Genomic DNA, 24,634 nt, shown 5'->3' with positions numbered 1-24,634 from the left:
GGAAAATTAGGAGAAAAGTTAAGAGGAAATATAACTTAGGAGAGGTTACTGATCGAGGTGTTAAGGTTCAAAACAGAGGTATAAAAGCCGACATAAGCGTACTTTACCTGAATGCTAGTAGTATTCGGAATAAGGTAAATGAGTTGATGGCGCAAATCATCGTGAATGAATATGATTTAGTGGCCATTACTGAAACATGGTTAAAGGATGGTCAAGACTGGGAGTTAAATATCCAAGGGTATCAAACTAATCGGAAGGACAGAGTTGGTGGTAAGGGAGGTGGCGTTGCTCTGTTATTTAAGGATGACATCCAGGCAATAGTAAGGGATGACGTTGGTGCTATGGAGGATAAGATTGAATCCATTTGGGTGGAAATCAGGAATAGTACAGGGAAAAAGTCACCGATAGGAGTAGTCTATAGGCCACCAAATAGTAACATTATGGTGGGGCAGGCAATAAACAAAGGAATAACTGAAACTGATGCATGTAGAAATGGTACAGCAGTTATCATGGGGCATTTTAATCTCCATGTTGATTGGTTTAACCAGGTCGGTCAAGGCAACCTTGAGGAGGACTTTATAGAATGTATCCGCCATAGTTTCCTAGAACAGTATCAAATGGAACCTACGAGGGAACAGGCGGTCCTAGATCTGGTCCTGTGTAATGAGACAGGATTGATTAATGATCTCATAGTTAGGGATCCTCTCGGAAGGAGCGATCACAATATGGTGGAATTTAAAATACAGATGGAGGGTGAGAAGGTAAAATCAAACACTAGTGTTTTGTACTTAAACAAAGGAGATTACAATGGGATGAGGAACAGTGGAGAACATTCCAAGCGATTTTCACAGTGCTCAGCAAAGGTTTATACCAACAAAAAGGAAGGACGGTAGAAAGAGGGAAAATCGACCACGGATATCTAAGGAAATAAGGGAGAGTATCAAATTGAAGGAAAAAGCATACAAAGTGGCAAAGATTAGTGGGAGACTAGAGGACTGGAGAATCTTTAGGGGGCAACAGAAAGCTACTAAAGAAGCTATAAAATAGATTATGAGAGTAAACTTGCTCAGAATATAAAAACAGATAGTAAAAGTTTCTACAAATATATAAAACAAAAAAGAGTGGCTAAGGTAAATATTGGTCCTTTAGAGGATGAGAGGGGAGATTTAATAATGGGAGATGAGGAAATGGCTGAGGAACTGAACAGGTTTTTTGGGTCGGTCTTCACAGTGGAAGACACAAATAACATGCCAGTGACTGATAAAAATGAGGCTATGACAGGGGAGAACCTTGAGATGATTGCTATCACTAAGGAGGTAGCGATGGGCAAGCTAATGGGGCTAAAAGTAGACAAATCTCCTGGCCCTGATGGAATGCATCCTAGAGTGCTGAAAGAGAAGGCTAGGGAAATTGCAAATGCACTAGTGATAATTTACCAAAATGCACTCGACTCTGGGGTGGTCGTGACACCACTGTTTAAAAAAGGAGGTAGGCAGAAAGCGGGTAATTATAGGCCAGTGAGCTTAACTTCGGTAGTAGGGAAGATGCTGGAATCTATCATCAAGGAAGAAATAGCGAGGCATCTGGATAGAAATTGTCCCATTGGGCAGACGCAGCATGGGTTCATAACGGGCAGGTCGTGCCGAATTAATTTAGTGGAATTTTTTGAGGACATTACCAGTGCGATAGATAATGGGGAGCCAATGGGTGTGGTATATCTGGATTTCCAAAAAGCCTTTGACAAGGTGCCACACAAAAGGTTGCTGCATAAGATAAAGATGCATGGCATTAAGGGTAAAGTAGTAGCATGGATAGAAGATTGGTTAATTAATAGAAAGCAAAGAGTGGGGATTAATGGGTGTTTCTCTGGTTGGCAATCAGTAGCTAGTGGTGTCTCTCAGGGATCAGTTTTGGGCCCACAATTGTTCACAATTTACATAGATGATTTGGAGTTGGGGGCCAAGGGCAATGTGTCCAAGTTTGCAGATGACACTAAGATGAGTGGTAAAGCAAAAAGTACAGAAGATACCGGAAGTCTGCAGAGGGATTTGGATAGGTTAAGTGAATGGGCTAGGGTCTGGCAGATGGAATACAATGTTGATAAATGTGAGGTTATCCATTTTGGTAGGAATAACAGCAAAAGGGATTATTATTTAAATGATAAAATATTAAAACATGCTGCTGTGCAGAGAGACCTGGGTGTGCTCGTGCATGAGTCGCAAAAAGTTGGTTTACAGGTGCAACAGGTGATTAAGAAGGCAAATGGAGTTTTGTCCTTCATTGCTAGAGGGATGGAGTTTAAGACTAGGGAGGTTATGCTGCAATTGTATAAGGTGTTAGTGAGGCCACACCTGGAGTATTGTGTTCAGTTTTGGTCTCCTTACCTGAGATAGGACGTACTGGCACTGGAGGGTGTGCAGAGGAGATTCACTAGGTTAATGCCAGAGCTGAAGGGGTTGGATTACGAGGAGAGGTTGAGTAGACTGGGACTGTACTTGTTGGAATTTAGAAGGATGCAGGGGGGGATCTTATAGAAACATATAAAATTATGAATGGAATAGATAGGATAGATGCGGGAAGGTTGTTTCCACTGGCGGGTGAAAGCAGAACTAGGGGGCATAGCCTCAAAATAAGGGGAAGTAGATTTAGGACTGAGTTTAGGAGGAACTTCTTCACCCAAAGGATTGTGAATCTATGGAATTCCTTGCCCAGTGAAGCAGTTGAGGCTCCTTCATTAAATGTTTTTAAGATAGAGATAGATAGTTTTTTGAAGAATAAAGGGATTAAGGGTTATGCTGTTTGGGCTGGAAAGTGGAGCTGAGTCCACAAAAGATCAGCCATGATCTCATTGAATGGTGGAGCAGGCTCGAGGGGCCAGATGGCCGACTCCTGCTCCTAGTTCTTATGTTCTTATTCCCACCCTATTCGTGTATTTGTCAAGATGCCCCTTAAACGTCACTATCGTCCCTGCTTCCACCACCTCCTCCGGCAGCGAGTTCCAGGCACCCACTACCCTCTGTGTAAAAAACTTGCCCTGTACATCTCCTCTAAATCTTGCCCCTCGCACCTTAAATCTATGCCCCCTAGTAATTGACCCCTCCACCCTGGGAAACAGCTGCAACGTGACTTGCCAATGTTTATACTCAATGCCCCGGCCAATGAAGGCAACATAAGAACATAAGAACATGAGAACTAGGAGCAGGAGTAGGCCATCTGGCGCCTCCAGCGCCCGCTACTGTCCGCCATCCTCTCCCTCCGGTTCTGTCCCCTCTAATTTCAAACTGAACCAGGCCAATCCAAGATGGCCCCCTGCTCCATCCATTACCCCGCTCCTACTCCAACTCTGCCACATCACATACCCCCTCCCCTCCAACACCTCCCCCCCCCCCCCCCCTCGGCCAACCCTCACGGCCATTTACCCCACCTCAGGCATTATCCACCAGCGTGTCTACTCCTGACCGAAGGCTCCTCCTATCCAACCCTCCACCACTCCCCCCGAACTCCTCCTCCTTGGTCTGTGCAAACGGTTCCCTGTGGACCCCCCCCCCCCCCCCCCCCCCCCACACACACACAAAGAAAGCCGCATCCAAACCAACAGGTCACCTCCTCAAAAAAGGAAAAACACCCCAGGGGGCAGGGAAAGGGGGGGGGGGGGGGGGGGGGTTGGGGAGCTGCCACTTACAAACTAATACCACTTATTGAACAATCACCACATCAAAATCACCCCACCCAGAAAGAAATAAACAAACTCCCTCCGGCCCCCGCACTACCCGCAGCTTCTGAAATCCATTGTTCCGGCTCCTCCGTCTCTCATCCGTTCTCACCTGTCATAATATACACATCAGTATATGATGGTGGAGGGACACACACTGACTGACACACTGCAAGACCAATCAACACATACAACACAGCAGCCAATCACCAGTTAGGGCACTCTCATTATAAAGCCAGAGGGCACTAGTTTTCCCGCTCATTCGGGATGCAGCCTCTGAGACAGACAGAGCCCGCAGTCAGTAGCACAAACATCCACCATGTGCTAGAAGTATCAAGTGATCTGCCTTAGACCAGCGATCAGCCATCCGGTAGTATGGACAGCGTCCGCCCTCCCTCGCCGCTCCGCATCACCGGCAACCTCGGTGCCAACTGGAAAATCTTTAAACAACAATTCCAGCTTTACCTCGAAGCCACAGACCTGGAAGCTGCTTCAGGCTCCAGGAAGATCGCTCTCCTCCTCTCCATGGCCGGGGACCACGCCATCCATATCTTCAACTCTCTCACATTCGCTGACGGTGAGGACAAGTCCAAGTTCAAGACAATCCTCCTCAAATTCGACAGTCACTGCGACATCGAGGTAAATGAAAGTTTTGAGCGCTGCGTCTTTCAACAGCGTCTGCAGGGTGAGGATGAACCTTTTCAATCTTTCCTCACCCACCTTCGCTTCCTCGCGCAGTCCTGTAATTACGGCTCCACCTCCGACTCGATGGTCCGGTGTTCAATCGGACCCCCTACGCCGGCAGCTCCTCAGGGTTAAACAGCTGACCCTCGCTATAGCCATCGAGACCTGCGTTGTGTATGAACACACCACTAACCGATACTCACACATCCAAGCGGCTGAAACAGCGCGGCAAGGCCCCCACGAGGCAGAGCGGGTGCAGGCCATTAAACAGCCCCAGGGTCTCAGCCTGGATGAGGGCGGCCATTTCGCGCACCTTTCGCGGGCTCCAGCGCATGCGCGCACTGACCGAGGGGACGGCGAGGCCGAAGACCGCACTGCGCAGCCGTGCACCACGTACGACTGTACCGCGCATGCGCGGTGGCACATCGAACGTTCTGACGTCACGCCGTGTGGCAACTGTGGCTCCGCCCACTTAAAGCGGCAATGTCCTGCAAAATCCCGACGCTGTCTCCAGTGTGGCAAGCTTGGCCACTATGCAGCCCTATGCAGGTTTGCTCACCCTACGACCTCTCGTCGCTCCAACCAGCCACACAGGGATGTCCGAGCCATCCAGCCACCGATCACCGATTCCGACTCCGACATGATTCCGGACCTCCACACCGAATATCCCAAAGCACCATTCCGGGTCGGCATCATCACCAAACACAAGGTGCTCCAGAAGACAAAAGCCAAGTCTCTCCCAGTATTCAGCATTGACCCGGACGACGAGTGGTGTGCCACCCTCACGGTCAACCGATCCCGAATCCGATTCCGGCCGGACACCGGCACTTCAGCCAACCTCATTGCGCGGTCTGACCTCGAAGGCCTCCGTGTCAAGCCGACCATCCTGCCATCAGCCTGCCAGCTATTGGACTATAATGCCATTGCTGCCAGTGGCTCTTGCCAGCTTGAAGTGTCGCACCGGTCATTAAAGGCTAACCTGCCATTCGAAATAGTGGGATCCACTAAACCTCCCTGCTCGGTGCTCAGGCGTGCAAACTTCTAAACCTTGTCCAAAGGGTTCACTCCCTGTCACCCGCTGATGCTTCCGCATCTCAGGACGCTGACTTTCGGACACAGCTAAACGCCATCATCACCCGATACCACGGTGTATTCGAGGGCATGGGCACACTCCCATGCACTTATAAAATCTTGTTAAAACCGAATGCCACGCCTGTGGTGCATGCACCTCGCCGGGTACCAGCACCCCCCAAGGACCGCCTCAAGCAGCAGCTGCAGGACCTCCTGGACCTGGGCGTAATATCGAAAGTTACAGAACCGGCTGACTGGGTCAGCTCTATGGTGTGCATAAAAAAACCTTCCGGCGAATTGCGAATATGCATTGATCCCAAGGACCTCAGCCTCAATATTATGAGAGAGCACTATCCCATTCCAAAGCGTGAAGAACTCACCTGCGAGGTGGCTCGCGCCAAATTTTTCACCAAGCTAGACGCATCCAAGGGGTTCTGGCAGATCCAACTCGACGCATCCAGTCGGAAGCTCTGCACCTTTAACACCCCCTTTGGCCGGTATTGTTACAACCGGATGCCGTTTGGCATCATCTCTGCATCGGACGTGTTCCACAGAATAATGGAGCAGATGATGGAAGGTATCGTAGGGGTTCGCGTATATGTGGACGACATCATCGTCCGGTCTACCACCCCACAGGAGCACATTGATCGCCTTCAACGCGTCTTCCGATGGATCCATGAGCATGGCCTCCACCTCAACAGGGCCAAATGCTCCTTTGGTCAAACAGAATTCGTCGCCCACCTCAGAGACTGAATTTATGAACTGCCTAAAATCATGGACTCCTTGAACTCATGAACGGATTGTTTCGTTACCCTGTTTGATTAAGTCACTGGTTTGTACATACTGTTGTTCTAGTTATATTCTGTGTTACATACTGTCCATCTGCACTAGACACGTTCCAATGTAAATATCTTAGAGTTTCTGTACATAGTCCCATAAATATGCTCACATATGCCACATATAGTTAGGAACATTCACACACTACATTATTTATCACCACGAACACACATTTTAAAAAAAAAGGGGGGATGTCATAATATACACATCAGTATACGATGTGGAGGGACACACACTGACTGACACACCGCAAGACCAATCAACACACACAACACAGCAGCCAATCACCAGTTAGGGCACGCTCACTATAAAGCCAGAGGGCACTAGTTTTCCCGCTCATTCGGGATGCAGCCTCTGAGACAGACAGAGCCCGCAGTCAGTAGCACAAACATCTGCCATGTGCTAGCAGTATAGGCTGGTCAGGTTAGGCATACGTCTTCAGTCAATCTAACATAGTGTCGACCCACAGTGCAAGTATGTTTAACAGCTCTTAGTTAAATAAAATAGTGTTGGACTATTACAACTGTTGGTAGCCTGTCTATGTTACTGCTAAGGTAAACGCAGTCTCCACAGATCCAGAGTACCCAACACATCATCACCCAGTTTGTAGCCTTCAATAAAGTCATTGGCCTCCTCTGGGTTTTGAAATAATACTCTCGGCCTTCAAAAGTCACCCACAGTTTCGCCGGGTACAGTACCCCAAACCTGTTCTGTCTCCGGTATAGAACCTCTCAAGTCTTGTTGAACCCAGCAAACCGTTTCAACAGCTCTGCTCCGCTGGTAGATTCGGACCCTGTTCCCTTCCCATTCGCAGTTCCGCTTCTCCCTGGCCCACCGTGGGATCGCCTCCTTCTGCACAAACGTATGGAACCTCACAATCACCGCCCGCGGCGAACCCCACTCTCGGCTTCTGCCTGAGGGAGCTGTGCGCTCTATCCACCTCTGGTGCCTTGTTCAGAACCCCCTCCGCCAACAGCCCTGCCATCATCCTGAGATATCCCTCATGTCTCACGTGCCTTCCACACCTTCAGGCAAGCCGACGATACACAGGATCGGTTATCCTGCTGCTCTGACATTGCCCTGAGCAAAGGTCCCCCAGGAGCCCCACCTCCGCCTCCGATGCCACCACTCGATCAATGTAGCCGGACATCCCCCTCTCCATCTCCCGGATCTGCGACCCCTGTGCCTCCAGGCACTTCTCAACTCTCTCCATCCAGCCTTTCAAGGGTTCTGTCGCTCCCTCAATGGCCTTCGATCGATCTTCCTGCAACTTTGTTCACTTCTGGCAGAACCCCCCTCTCTGATAAACGCCATCAGCTGCTCCATCTGGGGGGGTTTCCAGCATGGGACAACCCTTCCCCCTCTGCCATCTTCCCAATTGTTGCTGTGTCCCGTTCCTTGAGAAGGTCTTTAACCATCTTCTGCAGGTCTGATAACCAGTAGATGTGCCATTCCCAAGCGGAACGTCTCCTCCACACCTTCAGCTACACTTTTCTGGCAAAATTACCCCTTTCTAGGAGGTGGCACGGTGGTACAGTGGTTAGCACTGCTGCCTCATGGCACTGAGGTCCCAGGTTCGATCCCGGCCCCGAGTCATTGTCCGTGTGGAGTTTGCACATTCTCCCCGTGCCTGTGTAGGCCTCACACCCACAACCCAGAAGATGTGCAGAGTAGGTGGATTGGACACGCTAAATTGCTCCTTAAATGGAAAAAAAACCACTTGCGTACTGAAATGTTTTTTTTTAAACTACCCTCGTTCGGGTAAAAGAGCTCAAATCAACGCCAGAGCTCCCCATGTCAGACCGGCCCTCCAAGACTGCCACCGGAAGTCCTGTTACTACTGACCCTCTGACAGTGCAGCACTCCCTCAGTACTGACCCTCTGACAGTGCGGCACTCCCTCAGTACTGACCCTGTGACAGTGCGGCACTCCCTCAGTACTGACCCTCTGACAATGCAGCACTCCCTCAGTACTGACCCTCTGACTGTGCAGCACTCCCTCAGTACTGACCCTCTGACAATGCAGCACTCCCTCAGTACTGAACCTCTGACAGTGCGGCACTCCCTCAGTACTGACCCTCTGACAGTGAAGCACTCCCTCAGTACTGACCCTCTGACAGTGCAGCACTCCCTCAGTACTGACCCTCTGACCGTGCGGCATTCCCTCAGTACTGACCCTCTGACAGTGCAGCACTCCCTCAGTACTGACCCTCTGACAGTGCAGCACTCCCTCAGTACTGACCCTCTGACAGTGCGCCACTCCCTCAGTACTGACCCTCTGACAGTGCAGCACTCCCTCAGTACTGACCCTCTGACAGTGCAGCACTCGCTCAGTACTGACCCTCTGACGGTGCTGCACTCCCTCAGTACTGACGCTCTGACAGTGCAGCACTCCCTCAGTACTGACCCTCTGACAGTGCAGCACTCCCTCAGTACTGACCCTCTGACAGTGCAGCACTTCCTCAGTACTGACCCTCTGACAGTGCAGCACTCCCTCAGTACTGACCCTCTCACAGTGCAGCACTCCCTCAGTACTGACCCTCTGACAGTGCGGCGCTCCCTCAGTACTGACCCTCTGGCAGTGCAGCACTCCCTCAGTACTGACCCTCTGACGGTGCGGCACTCCCTCAGTACTGACCCTCTGACAGTGCAGCACCCCCTCAGCACTGACCCTCTGACAGTGCGGCACTCTCTCAGTACTGACCCTCTGACAGTGCGGCACTCCCTCAGTACTGACCCTCTGACTGTGCAGCACTCCCTCAGTACTGACACTCTGACAGTGCCTCACTCCCTCAGTACTGACCCTCTGACAGTGCACCGTTACCTCAGTACTGACCCTCTGACAGTGCAGCACTCCCTCAGTACTGACCCTCTGACAGTGCCGCACTCCCTCAGTACTGACCCTCTGACAGTGCGGCACTCCCTCAGTACTGACCCTCTGACAGTGCAGCACTCCCTCAGTACTGACCCTCTGACAGTGCAGCACTCCCTCAGTACTGACCCTCTGACCGTGCAGCACTCCCTCAGTACTGACCCTCTGACAGTGCAGCACTCCCTCAGTACTGACCCTCTGACAGTGCAGCACTGCCTCAGCACTGACCCTCTGACAGTGCAGCACTCCCTCAGTAATGACACTCTGACAGTGCAGCGCTCCCTCGGTATTGACCCTCTGACAGTGCAGCACTCCCTCAGTACTGACCCTCTGACAATGCAGCACTCCCTCAGTACTGAACCTCTGACAGTGCGGCACTCCCTCAGTACTGACCCTCTGACAGTGAAGCACTCCCTCAGTACTGACCCTCTGACAGTGCAGCACTCCCTCAGTACTGACCCTCTGACCGTGCGGCATTCCCTCAGTACTGACCCTCTGACAGTGCAGCACTCCCTCAGTACTGACCCTCTGACAGTGCAGCACTCCCTCAGTACTGACCCTCTGACAGTGCGCCACTCCCTCAGTACTGACCCTCTGACAGTGCAGCACTCCCTCAGTACTGACCCTCTGACAGTGCAGCACTCGCTCAGTACTGACCCTCTGACGGTGCTGCACTCCCTCAGTACTGACGCTCTGACAGTGCAGCACTCCCTCAGTACTGACCCTCTGACAGTGCAGCACTCCCTCAGTACTGACCCTCTGACAGTGCAGCACTTCCTCAGTACTGACCCTCTGACAGTGCAGCACTCCCTCAGTACTGACCCTCTCACAGTGCAGCACTCCCTCAGTACTGACCCTCTGACAGTGCGGCGCTCCCTCAGTACTGACCCTCTGGCAGTGCAGCACTCCCTCAGTACTGACCCTCTGACGGTGCGGCACTCCCTCAGTACTGACCCTCTGACAGTGCAGCACCCCCTCAGCACTGACCCTCTGACAGTGCGGCACTCTCTCAGTACTGACCCTCTGACAGTGCGGCACTCCCTCAGTACTGACCCTCTGACTGTGCAGCACTCCCTCAGTACTGACACTCTGACAGTGCCTCACTCCCTCAGTACTGACCCTCTGACAGTGCACCGTTACCTCAGTACTGACCCTCTGACAGTGCAGCACTCCCTCAGTACTGACCCTCTGACAGTGCCGCACTCCCTCAGTACTGACCCTCTGACAGTGCGGCACTCCCTCAGTACTGACCCTCTGACAGTGCAGCACTCCCTCAGCACTGACCCTCTGACAGTGCAGCACTCCCTCAGTACTGACCCTCTGACAGTGCGGCACTCCCTCAGTACTGACCCTCTGACAGTGCAGCACTCCCTCAGTACTGACCCTCTGACCGTGCAGCACTCCCTCAGTACTGACCCTCTGACAGTGCAGCACTCCCTCAGTACTGACCCTCTGACAGTGCAGCACTGCCTCAGCACTGACCCTCTGACAGTGCAGCATTCCCTCAGTAATGACACTCTGACAGTGCAGCGCTCCCTCGGTATTGACCCTCTGACAGTGCAGCGCTCCCTCAGTACTGACCCTCTCACAGTGAAGCACTCCCTCAGTACTGACCCTCTGACAGTGCAGCACTCCCTCAGTACTGACCCTCTGACAGTGCAGCACTCCCTCAGTACTGACCCTCTGACCGTGCGGCATTCCCTCAGTACTGACCCTCTGACAGTGCAGCACTCCCTCAGTACTGACCCTCTGACAGTGCAGCACTCCCTCAGTACTGACCCTCTGACAGTGCGCCACTCCCTCAGTACTGACCCTCTGACAGTGCAGCACTCCCTCAGTACTGACCCTCTGACAGTGCAGCACTCCCTCAGTACTGACCCTCTGACGGTGCGGCACTCCCTCAGTACTGACCCTCTGACAGTGCAGCACTCCCTCAGTACTGACCCTCTGACAGTGCGGCGCTCCCTCAGTACTGACCCTCTGACAGTGCGGCACTCCCTCAGTACTGACCCTCTGACAGTGCAGCACTCCCTCAGTACTGACCCTCTGACAGTGCGGCACTCCCTCAGTACTGACCCTCTGACAGTGCGGCACTCCCTCAGTACTGACCCTCTGACAGTGCGGCGCTCCCTCAGTACTGACCCTCTGACAGTGCGGCACTCCCTCAGTACTGACCCTCTGACAGTGCAGCACTCCCTCAGTACTGACCCTCTGACAGTGCGGCACTCCCTCAGTACTGACCCTCTGACAGTGCGGCACTCCCTCAGTGCTGACCCTCTGACAGTGCAGCACTCCCTCAGTACTGACCATCTGACGGTGCGGCACTCCCTCAGTACTGACCCTCTGACAGTGCAGCACCCCCTCAGCACTGACCCTCTGACAGTGCGGCACTCCCTCAGTACTGACCCTCTGACAGTGCGGCACTCCCTCAGTACTGACACTCTGACAGTGCCTCACTCCCTCAGTACTGACCCTCTGACAGTGCACCGTTGCCTCAGTACTGACCCTCTGACAGTGCAGCACTCCCTCAGTACTGACCCTCTGACTGTGCCGCACTCCCTCAGTACTGACCCTCTGACAGTGCGGCACTCCCTCAGTACTGACACTCTGACAGTGCAGCACTCCCTCAGTACTGACCCTCTGACAGTGCAGCACTCCCTCAGTACTGACCCTCTGACCGTGCAGCACTCCCTCAGTACTGACACTCTGACAGTGCAGCGCTCCCTCAGTACTGACACTCTGACAGTGCCGCACTCCCTCAATACTGACCCTCTGACAGTGCCGCACTCCCTCAATACTGACCCTCTGACAGTGCAGCACTCACTCAGTACAGACCCTCTGACAGTGCGGCACTCCCTCAGTACTGACTCTGACAATGTGGCAGTCCCTCAGTACTGACCCTCTGACAGTGCAGCACTCCCTCAGTACTGACCCTCTGACAGTGCGGCACTCCCTCAGTACTGACCCTCTGACAGTGCAGCAGTCCCTCAGTACTGACCCTCTGACAGTGCAGCACTCCCTCAGTACTGACCCTCTGACAGTGCAGCACTCCCTCAGTACTGACCCTCTGACAGTGCAGCGCTCCCTCGGTAATGACCCTCTGACAGTGCAGCACTCCCTCAGTACTGACACTCTGACAGTGCCGCACTCCCTCAATACTGACCCTCTGATAGTGCAGCACTCCCTCAGTACTGACCCTCTGACAGTGCAGCGCTGCCTCAGTACTGACCCTCTGACAGTGCAGCATTCCCTCATTAATGACCCTCTGACAGTGCAGCGCTCCCTCGGTATTGACCCTCTGACAGTGCAGCGCTCCCTCAGTACTGACCCTCTGACAGTGAAGCACTCCCTCAGTACTGACCCTCTGACAGTGCAGCATTCCCTCAGTAATGACCCTCTGACAGTGCAGCGCTCCCTCGGTATTGACCCTCTGACAGTGCAGCGCTCCCTCAGTACTGACCCTCTGACAGTGAAGCACTCCCTCAGTACTGACCCTCTGACAGTGCAGCACTCCCTCAGTACTGACCCTCTGACAGTGCAGCACTCCCTCAGTACTGACCCTCTGACCGTGCGGCATTCCCTCAGTACTGACCCTCTGACAGTGCAGCACTCCCTCAGTACTGACCCTCTGACAGTGCAGCACTCCCTCAGTACTGACCCTCTGACAGTGCGCCACTCCCTCAGTACTGACCCTCTGACAGTGCAGCACTCCCTCAGTACTGACCCTCTGACAGTGCAGAACTCCCTCAGTACTGACCCTCTGACGGTGCGGCACTCCCTCAGTACTGACCCTCTGACAGTGCAGCACTCCCTCAGTACTGACCCTCTGACAGTGCAGCACTCCCTCAGTACTGACCCTCTGACAGTGCAGCACTCCCTCAGTACTGACCCTCTGACAGTGCAGCACTCCCTCAGTACTGACCCTCTGACAGTGCAGCGCTCCCTCAGTACTGACCCTCTGACAGTGCAGCACTCCCTCAGTACTGACCCTCTGACAGTGCGGCGCTCCCTCAGTACTGACCCTCTGACAGTGCGGCACTCCCTCAGTACTGACCCTCTGACAGTGCAGCACTCCCTCAGTACTGACCCTCTGACAGTGCGGCACTCCCTCAGTACTGACCCTCTGACAGTGCAGCACTCCCTCAGTGCTGACCCTCTGACAGTGCAGCACTCCCTCAGTACTGACCCTCTGACGGTGCGGCACTCCCTCAGTACTGACCCTCTGACAGTGCAGCACCCCCTCAGCACTGACCTTCTGACAGTGCGGCACTCCCTCAGTACTGACCCTCTGACAGTGCAGCACTCCCTCAGTACTGACCCTCTGACGGTGCGGCACTCCCTCAGTACTGACCCTCTGACAGTGCAGCACCCCCTCAGCACTGACCTTCTGACAGTGCGGCACTCCCTCAGTACTGACCCTCTGACAGTGCAGCACTCCCTCAGTACTGACCCTCTGACCGTGCAGCACTCCCTCAGTACTGACACTCTGACAGTGCGGCACTCCCTCAGTACTGACCCTCTGACAGTGCACCGTTACCTCAGTACTGACCCTCTGACAATGCAGCACTCCCTCAGTACTGACCCTCTGACTGTGCCGCACTCCCTCAGTACTGACCCTCTGACAGGGCGGCACTCCCTCAGTACTGACACTCTGACAGTGCAGCACTCCCTCAGTACTGACCCTCTGACAGTGCAGCACTCCCTCAGTACTGACCCTCTGACCGTGCAGCACTCCCTCAGTACTGACACTCTGACAGTGCAGCGCTCCCTCAGTACTGACACTCTGACAGTGCCGCACTCCCTCAATACTGACCCTCTGACAGTGCCGCACTCCCTCAATACTGACCCTCTGACAGTGCAGCACTCACTCAGTACAGACCCTCTGACAGTGCGGCACTCCCTCAGTACTGACTCTCTGACAATGTGGCACTCCCTCAGTACTGACCCTCTGACAGTGCGGCAGTCCCTCAGTATTGACCATCTGACAGTGCAGCACTCCCTCAGTACTGACCCTCTGACAGTGCAGCACTCCCTCAGTACTGACCCTCTGACAGTGCAGCACTCCCTCAGTACTGACCCTCTGACAGTGCAGCAGTCCCTCAGTACTGACCCTCTGACAGTGCAGCACTCCCTCAGTACTGACCCTCTGACAGTGCGGCACTCCCTCAGTACTGACCCTCTGACAGTGCAGCACTCCCTCAGTATTGACCCTCTGACAGTGCAGCACTCCCTCAGTACTGACCCTCTGACAGTGCAGCACTCCCTCAGTACTGACCCTCTGACAGTGCAGGACTCCCTCAGTACTGACCCTCTGTCAGTGCAGCACTCCCTCAGTACTGACCCTCTGACAGTGCAGCACTCCCTCAGTACTGACCCTCTGACAGTGCAGCACTCCCTCAGTACTGACCCTCTGACAGTGCAGCACTCCCTCAGTACTGACCCTCTGACAGTGCAGCACTCCCTCAGTACTAACCCTCTGACAGTGCAGCACTCCCTCAGTACTGACCCTCTGACAGTGCAGCGCTCCCTCAGTACTGACCCTCTGACAGTGCAGCACTCCCTCAGTACTGACCCTCTGACAGTGCGGCGCTCCCTCAGTACTGACCCTCTGACAGTGCGGCACTCCCTCAGTACTGACCCTCTGACAGTGCAGCACTCCCTCAGTACTGACCCTCTGACAGTGCGGCACTCCCTCAGTACTGACCCTCTGACAGAGCAGCACTCCCTCAGTACTGACCCTCTGACAGTGCAGCACTCCCTCAGTGCTGACCCTCTGACAGTGCAGCACTCCCTCAGTACTGACCCTCTGACGGTGCGGCACTCCCTCAGTACTGACCCTCTGACAGTGCAGCACCCCCTCAGCACTGACCCTCTGACAGTGCGGCACTCCCTCAGTACTGACCCTCTGACAGTGCGGCACTCCCTCAGTACTGACACTCTGACAGTGCCTCACTCCCTCAGTACTGACCCTCTGACAGTGCACCGTTACCTCAGTACTGACCCTCTGACAGTGCAGCACTCCCTCAGTACTGACCCTCTGACTGTGCCGCACTCCCTCAGTACTGACCCTCTGACAGTGCGGCACTCCCTCAGTACTGACACTCTGACAGTGCGGCACTCCCTCAGTACTGACCCTCTGACAGTGCAGCACTCCCTCAGTACTGACCCTCTGACCGTGCAGCACTCCCTCAGTACTGACACTCTGACAGTGCAGCGCTCCCTCAGTACTGACACTCTGACAGTGCCGCACTCCCTCAATACTGACCCTCTGACAGTGCCGCACTCCCTCAATACTGACCCTCTGACAGTGCAGCACTCACTCAGTACAGACCCTCTGACAGTGCGGCACTCCCTCAGTACTGACTCTCTGACAATGTGGCACTCCCTCAGTACTGACCCTCTGACAGTGCGGCAGTCCCTCAGTATTGACCATCTGACAGTGCAGCACTCCCTCAGTACTGACCCTCTGACAGTGCAGCACTCCCTCAGTACTGACCCTCTGACAGTGCAGCACTCCCTCAGTACTGACCCTCTGACAGTGCAGCAGTCCCTCAGTACTGACCCTCTGACAGTGCAGCACTCCCTCAGTACTGACCCTCTGACAGTGCGGCACTCCCTCAGTACTGACCCTCTGACAGTGCAGCACTCCCTCAGTATTGACCCTCTGACAGTGCAGCACTCCCTCAGTACTGACCCTCTGACAGTGCAGCACTCCCTCAGTACTGACCCTCTGACAGTGCAGGACTCCCTCAGTACTGACCCTCTGTCAGTGCAGCACTCCCTCAGTACTGACCCTCTGACAGTGCGGGGCTCCCTCAGTACTGACCCTCTGACAGTGCAGCACTCCCTCAGTACTGACCCTCTGACAGTGCAGCATTCCCTCAGTTCTGACCCTCTGACAGTGCAGCACTCCCTCAGTATTGACCCTCTGACAGTGCAGCACTCCCTCAGTACTGACCCTCTGACAGTGCAGCACTCCCTCAGTACTGACCCTCTGACAGTGCAGGACTCCCTCAGTACTGACCCTCTGTCAGTGCAGCACTCCCTCAGTACTGACCCTCTGACAGTGCGGGGCTCCCTCAGTACTGACCCTCTGACAGTGCAGCATTCCCTCAGTTCTGACCCTCTGACAGTGCAGCACTCCCTCAGTATTGACCCTCTGACAGTGCGGCACTCCCTCAGTACTGACCCTCTGACAGTGCAGCACTCCCTCAGTACTGACCCTCTGACAGTGCGGCACTCCCTCAGTACTGACCCTCTGACAGTGCCGCACTCCCTCAGTACTGACCCTCTGACAGTGCGGCACTCCCTCAGTACTGACCCTCTGACAGTGCGTCACTCCCTCAGTACTGACCCTCTGACAGTGCAGCACTCCCTCAGTACTGACCCTCTGACAGTGCGGCACTCCCTCAGTACTGACCCTCTGACAGTGCAGCACTCCCTCAGTACTGACCCTCTGACAGTGCGGCACTCCCTCAGTACTGACCCTCTGACAGTGCGGCACTCCCTCAGTACTGACCCTCTGACAGTGCAGCACTCCCTCAGTACTGACCCTCTGACAGTGCAGCATTCCATTCGTGCAGTTTTTTTTAATAAACATTTTATTTATGTATTTTTTGGTATTATAACTACAACACAATAAACAATGTTCATGAAACTATAAACATAGTGCAAAAGTCTCCCTCCCTTACAGGTCCCACCTTTATTAACCCCCTACTCTGAGCTAAACTACTGCCCCCCCCCCCCCCCCCCCCCCCCACCCCCTCTGCTGACGATTAATTATCCGTGAAGAAGTTGATGAGCGGCTGCCCCCTCCGGGCAAACCCTAACACTGACCCTCTCAGGGCGAACTTGATTTTCTCCAGACAGAGAAAGCTAGCCATGTCCGATAGCCAGGTCTCCAGCTTCGGGGGCTTTGAGTCCCTCCAAGCGAATAGTATCCGTCTCCGGGCTACCAGGGAAGCAAAGGCCAGAACGGCTGCCTCTTTCTCCTCCTGGATCCCTGGGTCTTCTGACACCCTGAAAATCGCCATCTCTGGACTCAGTGCCACCCTTGTTTGTAACACTGTGGACATGACATCAGCAAATCCCTGCCAAAATCCCCTAAGCTTCGGACATGCCCAGAACATGTGGACATGGTTCGCTGGTCCTCCCGCACATTTTGCACACCTGTCTTCTACCCCAAAGAATCTGCTCATCCGAGCCACTGTCATGTGAGCCTGGTGAACGGCCTTAAATTGTATCAGGCTCAGCCTGGCTATTGTTGCGGTCGCATTGACTCTACTCAACGTGTCTGCCCATAGACCATCCTCTATCTCTCCTCCCAGCTCCTCCTCCCACTTACGGTTCAGCTCCTCCGTCTGCGTCTCCTCTGACCCCATAAGTTCCTTGTGAATGTCCAAGACGCTCACCTCCTCCTACCCACCCTCTGGAAACCACCCTGTCCTGAATCCCCCTTAGCGGTAGGAGTGGGAAGGTTGACACCTGTTTACGTAGGAAGTCCCGCACCTGCAGATACCTGAATTTATTTCCCCTCGCCAACCCAAACTTCTCCTCCAGCGCCCTCATACTTGGAAATCTCCCGTCTATAAACATATCCTCCATCCTCTCAATCCCTGCTCCGCCATATCCGGAATCCACTATCCATACTTCCCGGGGCAAACCGGTGATTATTCCGGGACCCCCGATCCATACTTTGTTCGTGCAGTGTTAACCTGGACAATGGGCTGAATCACTGCAGTTCCACCTGGACTGACAACTTTTTGATACAGCGGGGAGAATGTGAGACATTGAGTCACAGGCGACGCACTCAAGTAAAGTTGGACACTATCCAGGAGGGAGGGAGCCTGATGAAAACGTTCATGTCGAATTACTAATCTTTAACCACCTTATCCTAAGGAACTGTCGTAAACCTTTGAGCTCTAGGACCCTGGGGCAAACACTGGTTGTGGATCAGCTTATATTTCTGTCACGTGAAAGAATTTCAGCATTTTATTGCTTTCCTTCAAAGCTCCAAATGTATCCCATGAAGAGATCTCTGCTAATGAGGTGGTTCCCTTTGAGGAAGGATTGTTCAGGTGGGAAAGGAGGTCATCTTGTAATCCTCCACCCATCTGTCATCAGATGGTCTGCAAACACCCCTGTGCCTTCCGACAGCCCAGCCGTTACTGCCAAACCTCTGCAGGAAATCCCAGGACGCAGTGTCTGGAGCACATTCTACTGGCTCTTCATCAAGGGATATTTCCACAGATTGCATCGATTCCAGGTAAAGGGAAAAGTGACTTCATCTGGGGCAGGTGTCCGGGCATCAGGGACACACCTGGGGCAGGTGAAGGGGGATCAGGGACTCACCTGGGGCAGGTGAAGGGAATCAGAGACTCACCTGGGGCAGGTGAAGGAGGATCAGGGACTCACCTGCGGCAGGCGAAGGGGGATCAGGGACACCCCTGAGACAGGTGAAGGGAATCAGAGACTCACCTGGGGCAGGTGAAGGAGGATCAGGGACTCACCTGGGGCAGGTGAAGGGGGATCAGGGACTTACCTGGGGCAGGTGAATGGGGTTCAGGGACTCACCTGGGGCAGGTGAAGGGGAATCAGGAACTCACCTGGGGCAAGTATCTGGGTATTATAGACTCACCTAGGGCAGGTGAAGGAGGATCAGGATCACCTGGGGCAGGCATCCGGTGATTAGGGACTCACCTGCGGCAGGTAAAGGAGGATCAGGGACTCACCTGGGGCAGGCGAAGGGGGATCAGGGACTCACCTGGGGCAGGTGAAGGGGGATCAGGGACACCCCTGGGACAGGTGAAGGGAATCAGAGACTCACCTGGGGCAGGTGAAGGAGGGTCAGGGACACACCTGGGGCAGGTGAAGGAGGATCAGGGACTCACCTGGGGCAGGTGAAGGGGGATCAGGGACTTACCTGGGGCAGGTGAATGGGGTTCAGGGACTCACCTGGGGCAGGTGAAGGGGAATCAGGAACTCACCTGGGGCAAGTATCTGGGTATTATAGACTCACCTAGGGCAGGTGAAGGAGGATCAGGATCACCTGGGGCAGGCATCCGGTGATTAGGGACTCACCTGTGGCAGGTAAAGGAGGATCAGGGACTCACCTGGGGCAGGCGAAGGGGGATCAGGGACTCACCTGGGGCAGGTGAAGGGGGATCAGGGACACCCCTGGGACAGGTGAAGGGAATCAGAGACTCACCTGGGGCAGGTGAAGGAGGGTCAGGGACACACCTGGGGCAGGTGAAGGAGGATCAGGGACTCACCTGGGGCAGGTGAAGGGGGATCAGGGACTTACCTGGGGCAGGTGAAGGGGGTTCAGGGACTCACCTGGGGCAGGTGAAGGGGAATCAGGAACTCACCTGGGGCAAGTATCTGGGTATTATAGACTCACCTAGGGCAGGTGAAGGAGGATCAGGATCACCTGGGGCAGGCATCCGGTGATTAGGGACTCACCTGCGGCAGGTAAAGGAGGATCAGGGACTCACCTGGGGCAGGCGAAGGGGGATCAGGGACTCACCTGGGGCAGGTGAAGGAGGGTCAGGACACACCTGGGGCAGGTGAAGGAGGATCAGGGACTCACCTGGGGCAGGTGAAGGAGGGTCAGGGACACACCTGGGGCAGGTGAAGGAGGATCAGGGACTCACCTGGGGCAGGCATCCGGTGATTAGGGACTCACCTGCGGCAGGTAAAGGAGGATCAGGGACTCACCTGGGGCAGGCATCCGGTGATTAGGGACTCACCTGCGGCAGGTAAAGGAGGATCAGGGACTCACCTGGGGCAGGCGTAGGGGGATCAGGGACACCCCTGGGACAGGTGAAGGGAATCAGAGACTCACCTGGGGCAGGTGAAGGGGGATCAGGGACTTTCCTGGGGCAGGTGTACAGGGATTAGGGACTCACCTGGGGCAGGTAAAGGGGGATCAGGAACTCACCTGGGGCAGGTGAAGGGGGATCAGGGACTTTCCTGGGGCAGGTGTACAGGGATTAGTGACTCACCTGGGGCAGGTAAAGGTGGATCAGGAACTCACCTGGGGCAGGTGAAGGGGATCAGGGACTTTCCTGGGGCAGGTGTACAGGGATTAGGGACTCACCTGGGGCAGGTGAAGGAGGGTCAGGGACACACCTGGGGCAGGTGAAGGAGGATCAGGGACTCACCTGGGGCAGGTGAAGGAGGGTCAGGGACACACCTGGGGCAGGTGAAGGAGGATCAGGGACTCACCTGGGGCAGGCATCCGGTGATTAGGGACTCACCTGCGGCAGGTAAAGGAGGATCAGGGACTCACCTGGGGCAGGCATCCGGTGATTAGGGATTCACCTGCGGCAGGTAAAGGAGGATCAGGGACTCACCTGGGGCAGGCGAAGGGGGATCAGGAACACCCCGGGACAGGTGAAGGGAATCAGAGACTCACCTGGGGCAGGTGAAGGGGGATCAAGGACTTTCCTGGGGCAGGTGTACAGGGATTAGGGACTCACCTGGGGCAGGTAAAGGGGGATCAGGAACTCACCTGGGGCAGGTGAAGGGGGATCAGGGACTTTCCTGGGGCAGGTGTACAGGGATTAGTGACTCACCTGGGGCAGGTAAAGGGGGATCAGGAACTCACCTGGGGCAGGTGAAGGGGGATCAGGGACTTTCCTGGGGCAGGTGTACAGGGATTAGGGACTCACCTGGGGCAGGTAAAGGGGATCAGGAACTCACCTGGGGCAGGTGAAGGGGGATCAGGGACTTTCCTGGGGCAGGTGTACTGGGATTAGGGACTCACCTGGGGCAGGTAAAGGGGGATCAGGAACTCACCTGGGGCAGGTAAAGGGGGATCAGGGACTTTCCTGGGGCAGGTGTACAGGGATTAGTGACTCACCTGGGGCAGGTAAAGGGGATCAGGAACTCACCTGGGGCAGGTGAAGGAGGACCAGGATCACCTGGGGCAGGTGAAGGGGGATCAGGGACTCACCTGGAGCAGGTGAAGGGGATCAGGGACTTTCCTGGGGCAGGTGTCCGGGGATTAGGGACTCACCTGGAGCAGGTGAAGGGGAATCAGGGACTCACCTGAGGCAGGTGAAGGTGATCAGGAACTCACCTGGGTATTAGGGACTCACCTGGGGCAGATGAAGGAGGATCAGGATCACGTGGGGCAGGCGTCCGGTGATTAGGGACTCACCTGTGGCAGGGAAAGGAGGATCAGGGACTCACCTGGGGCAGGCGAAGGGGGATCAGGGACATCCCTGGGACAGGTGAAGGGGATCAGGGAATCACCTGGGGCAGGTGAAGGGGGATCAGGGACATCCCTGGGACAGGTGAAGGGATCAGGGAATCACCTGGGGCAGGTGAAGGGGATCAGGGACTCACCTGGGACAGGTGAAGGGGGATCAGAGACTCGCCTGGGGCAGGTGAAGGGGATCAGGATCACCTGGGGCAGGCGTCCGGGGATTAGGGATTCACCTGCGGCAGGTAAAAGGGGATCAGGGACTCACCTCGGGGAGGCAAAGGGGGATCAGGGACACCCTGGGACAGGTGAAGGGGTCAGGAACTTACCTGGGGCAGGTTAAGGGGATAAGGGACTCACCTGGGGCAGGTTAAAGGGATCAGGGACTCACCTGGAGCAGGTGAAGGGGGATCAGGGACTTTCCTGGGGCAGGTGTCCGGGGATTAGGGACTCATCTGGGACAGGTGAAGGAGGATCAGGGACTCACCTGGGACAGGTGAAGGGGATCAGGATCACCTGGGACAGATGAATGGGGATTATGGACTCATCTGGGGAAGGTAAAGGAGGACTATGGACTCACCTGTGGCAGATGAAGGAGGATCAGGGACTCACCTGGGGCAGGTGAAGGGGATCAGAGACTCACCTGGGGCAGGTAAAGTGGGATCAGGATCACCTGGGGCAGGTAAAGTGGGATCAGGATCACCTGGGGCAGGTGAAACTGGATCAGGAACTCACCTGGGGCAGGTGAAGGGGGATCAGGGATTTACTTGGGGCAGGTGAAGGAGGATCAGGATCATCTGTGGCAGGTAAAGGGATTATGGACTCACCTGGGACAGGTGAAGGGGATTATAGACTCACCTGGGACAGGTGAAGGGGATTATAGACTTGCCTGGGACACAAGAACATAAGAAATAGGAGCAGGAGTAGGCCATCTGGCCCCTCGAGCATGCTCCACCATTCAATAAGGTCATGGCTGATATTTGGAGGACTCCACATTCCAGCCTGAACACCATAACCCTTAATCCCTTTATTTTTCAAAATCTTTCTATCTTTATCTTGAAAACATTTAATGAAGGAGCCTCACCTGCTTCGCTGGGTGAGGAATACCATAGATTCACAACCCTTTGGGTGAAGAGGTTCCTCCTAAACTCAGACCTAAATCTATTTCCCCTTATTTTGAGGCTACGCTCTCGAGTTCTGCTGTCACCCGCCAGTGGAAACAACCTGCTCACATCTATCCTATCAATTCCCTTCATAATTTTATATGCATCTTCCCTACTACCAAAGTTAAACTCACTGGCCTATAATTACCCGCTTTCTGCCTACCTCCTTTTTTAAACAGTGGTGTCACGTTTGCTAATTTCCAATCCACCGGGACCACCCCAGATACTCGTGAATTTTGGTGAATTATCACTAGTGCATTTGCAATTTCCCTAGCCATCTCTTTTAGCACTCTGGGATGCATTCCATCAGGGCCAGGAGACTTGTCTACCTTTAGCCCCATTAGCTTGCGCATCGCTACCTCCTTCGTGATAGCAATCCTCTCAAGGTCCTCACCTGTCATAGCCTCTGTTCTATCAGTCACTGGCATGTTATTTGTGTCTTCCACTGTGAAGAACGACCCAAAAAACCTGTTCAGTTCCTCAGCCATTTCCTCATCTCCCATTATTAAATCTCCCTTCTCATCCTCTAAAGGACCAATCTAAGCCACTCTTTTTTGTTTTATATATTTGTAGAAACTTTTACTATCTGTTTTTATATTCTGAGCAAGTTTACTCTCATAATCTAATCCTTCCTTTTTATCGGTATAAACCTTTGCTGAGCACTGTGAAAAATCGCTTGGAAGGTTCTCCACTGTTCCTCAACTGTTTCACCATAAAGTTTTTGTTCCCAGTCTACCTTAGCAAGCTCTTCTCTCATCCCATTGTAATCTCCTTTGTTTAAGCACAAAGCACTAGTGTTTGATTTTACCTTCTCACCCTCCATCTGTATTTTAAATTCCACCATATTGTGATCGCTCCTTCCGAGAGGATCCCTAACTATGAGATCATGAATCAATCCTGTCTCATTACACAGGACCAGATCTAGGACCGCTTGTTCCCTCGTAGGTTCCATTACATACTGTTCTCAAGGCTGCCTTGACCGACCTGTTTAAGCCAACCGACTTGTAGATTAACATCCCCCATGATAACTGCTGTACCATTTCTACATGCATCAGTTATTTCTTTGTTTATTGCCTGCCTCACCATAACGTTACCATTTGGTGGGCAGGTGAAGGGGATCAGGGATTTACCTGGGGCAGGTGAAGGGGATCAGGGATTTACCTGGGGCAGGTGAGGGGGGATCAGGGATTTACCTGGGGCAGGTGAAGGGGGATCAGGGATTTACCTTGGACAGGTGAAGGGGATCAGGGATTTACCTGGGGCAGGTGATGGGGGATCAGGGACTCACCTGGGGCAGGTGAAGGGGATCAGGGATTTTCCTGTGGCAGGTGAAGGGGATCAGGGATTTACTTGGGGCAGGTGAAGGAGGATCAGGATCATCTGTGGCAGGTAAAGGGATTATGGACTCACCTGGGGCAGGTGAAGTGGGATCAGGATCACCTGGGGCAGGTGAAGGGGATCAGGGACTCACCTGGGACAGGTGAAGGGGGATCAGGGACTCACCTGGGACAGGTGAAGTGGGATCAGGATCACCTGGGACAGGTGAAGGGGATCAGGGACTCACCTGGGACAGGTGAAGGGGATCAGGTGCTCACCTGGGACAGGTGAAGGGGATCAGGGACTCACCTGGGACAGGTGAAGTGGGATCAGGATCACCTGGGACAGGTGAAGGGGATCAGGGACTCACCTGGGACAGGTGAAGTGGGATCAGGACCACCTGGGACAGGTGAAGGGGATCAGGGACTCACCTGGGACAGGTGAAGTGGGATCAGGATCACCTGGGGCAGGTGAAGGGGATCAGGGACTCACCTGGGACAGGTGAAGTGGGATCAGGATCACCTGGGGCAGGTGAAGGAGATCAGGGACTCACCTCGGACAGGTGAGTGGGATTGGGGACTTACCTGTGGCAGGTGAAGGGGAATCAGGGACTCACCTGGGTCAGGTGAAGGGGATCAGGGATCTACCTGGGGCAGGTGAAGGGGATCAGGGATTTACCTGTGGCAGGTGAAGGGGATCAGGGATTTACCTGGGGCAGGTGAAGGGGATCAGGGATTTACCTGGGGCAGGTGAAAGGGATCAGGGACTTAC

The 24,634-nt window shown here is 54.3% G+C and overlaps 1 protein-coding gene across 2 annotated transcripts in view; it reads left to right on the top strand.

Annotated features, from left to right (window-relative positions):
• The first annotated feature begins 18,055 nt into the window (after positions 1-18,055).
• LOC119962207 (sterol 26-hydroxylase, mitochondrial-like) overlaps positions 18,056-24,634 on the top strand; it is a 64,715-nt gene continuing 58,136 nt past the window's right edge. For both annotated transcript variants that reach the window (XM_038790175.1, XM_038790173.1), the window contains exon 1: positions 18,056-18,440. Coding sequence is in view for 1 of the 2 variants with exons in the window: in XM_038790173.1 (XP_038646101.1) it covers positions 18,192-18,440 (249 nt within the window). In the remaining variant the exon portion in view is untranslated. The remainder of the gene's footprint in view (positions 18,441-24,634) is intronic.

The sequence above is a fragment of the Scyliorhinus canicula genome, chromosome 2 (genome assembly GCF_902713615.1).
Source record: "Scyliorhinus canicula chromosome 2, sScyCan1.1, whole genome shotgun sequence".
Lineage (NCBI taxonomy): Eukaryota > Metazoa > Chordata > Chondrichthyes > Carcharhiniformes > Scyliorhinidae > Scyliorhinus > Scyliorhinus canicula.
The sequence above is the reverse complement of the archived record's forward strand: the minus strand, read 5'-3'. Positions and strand labels throughout refer to the sequence as shown.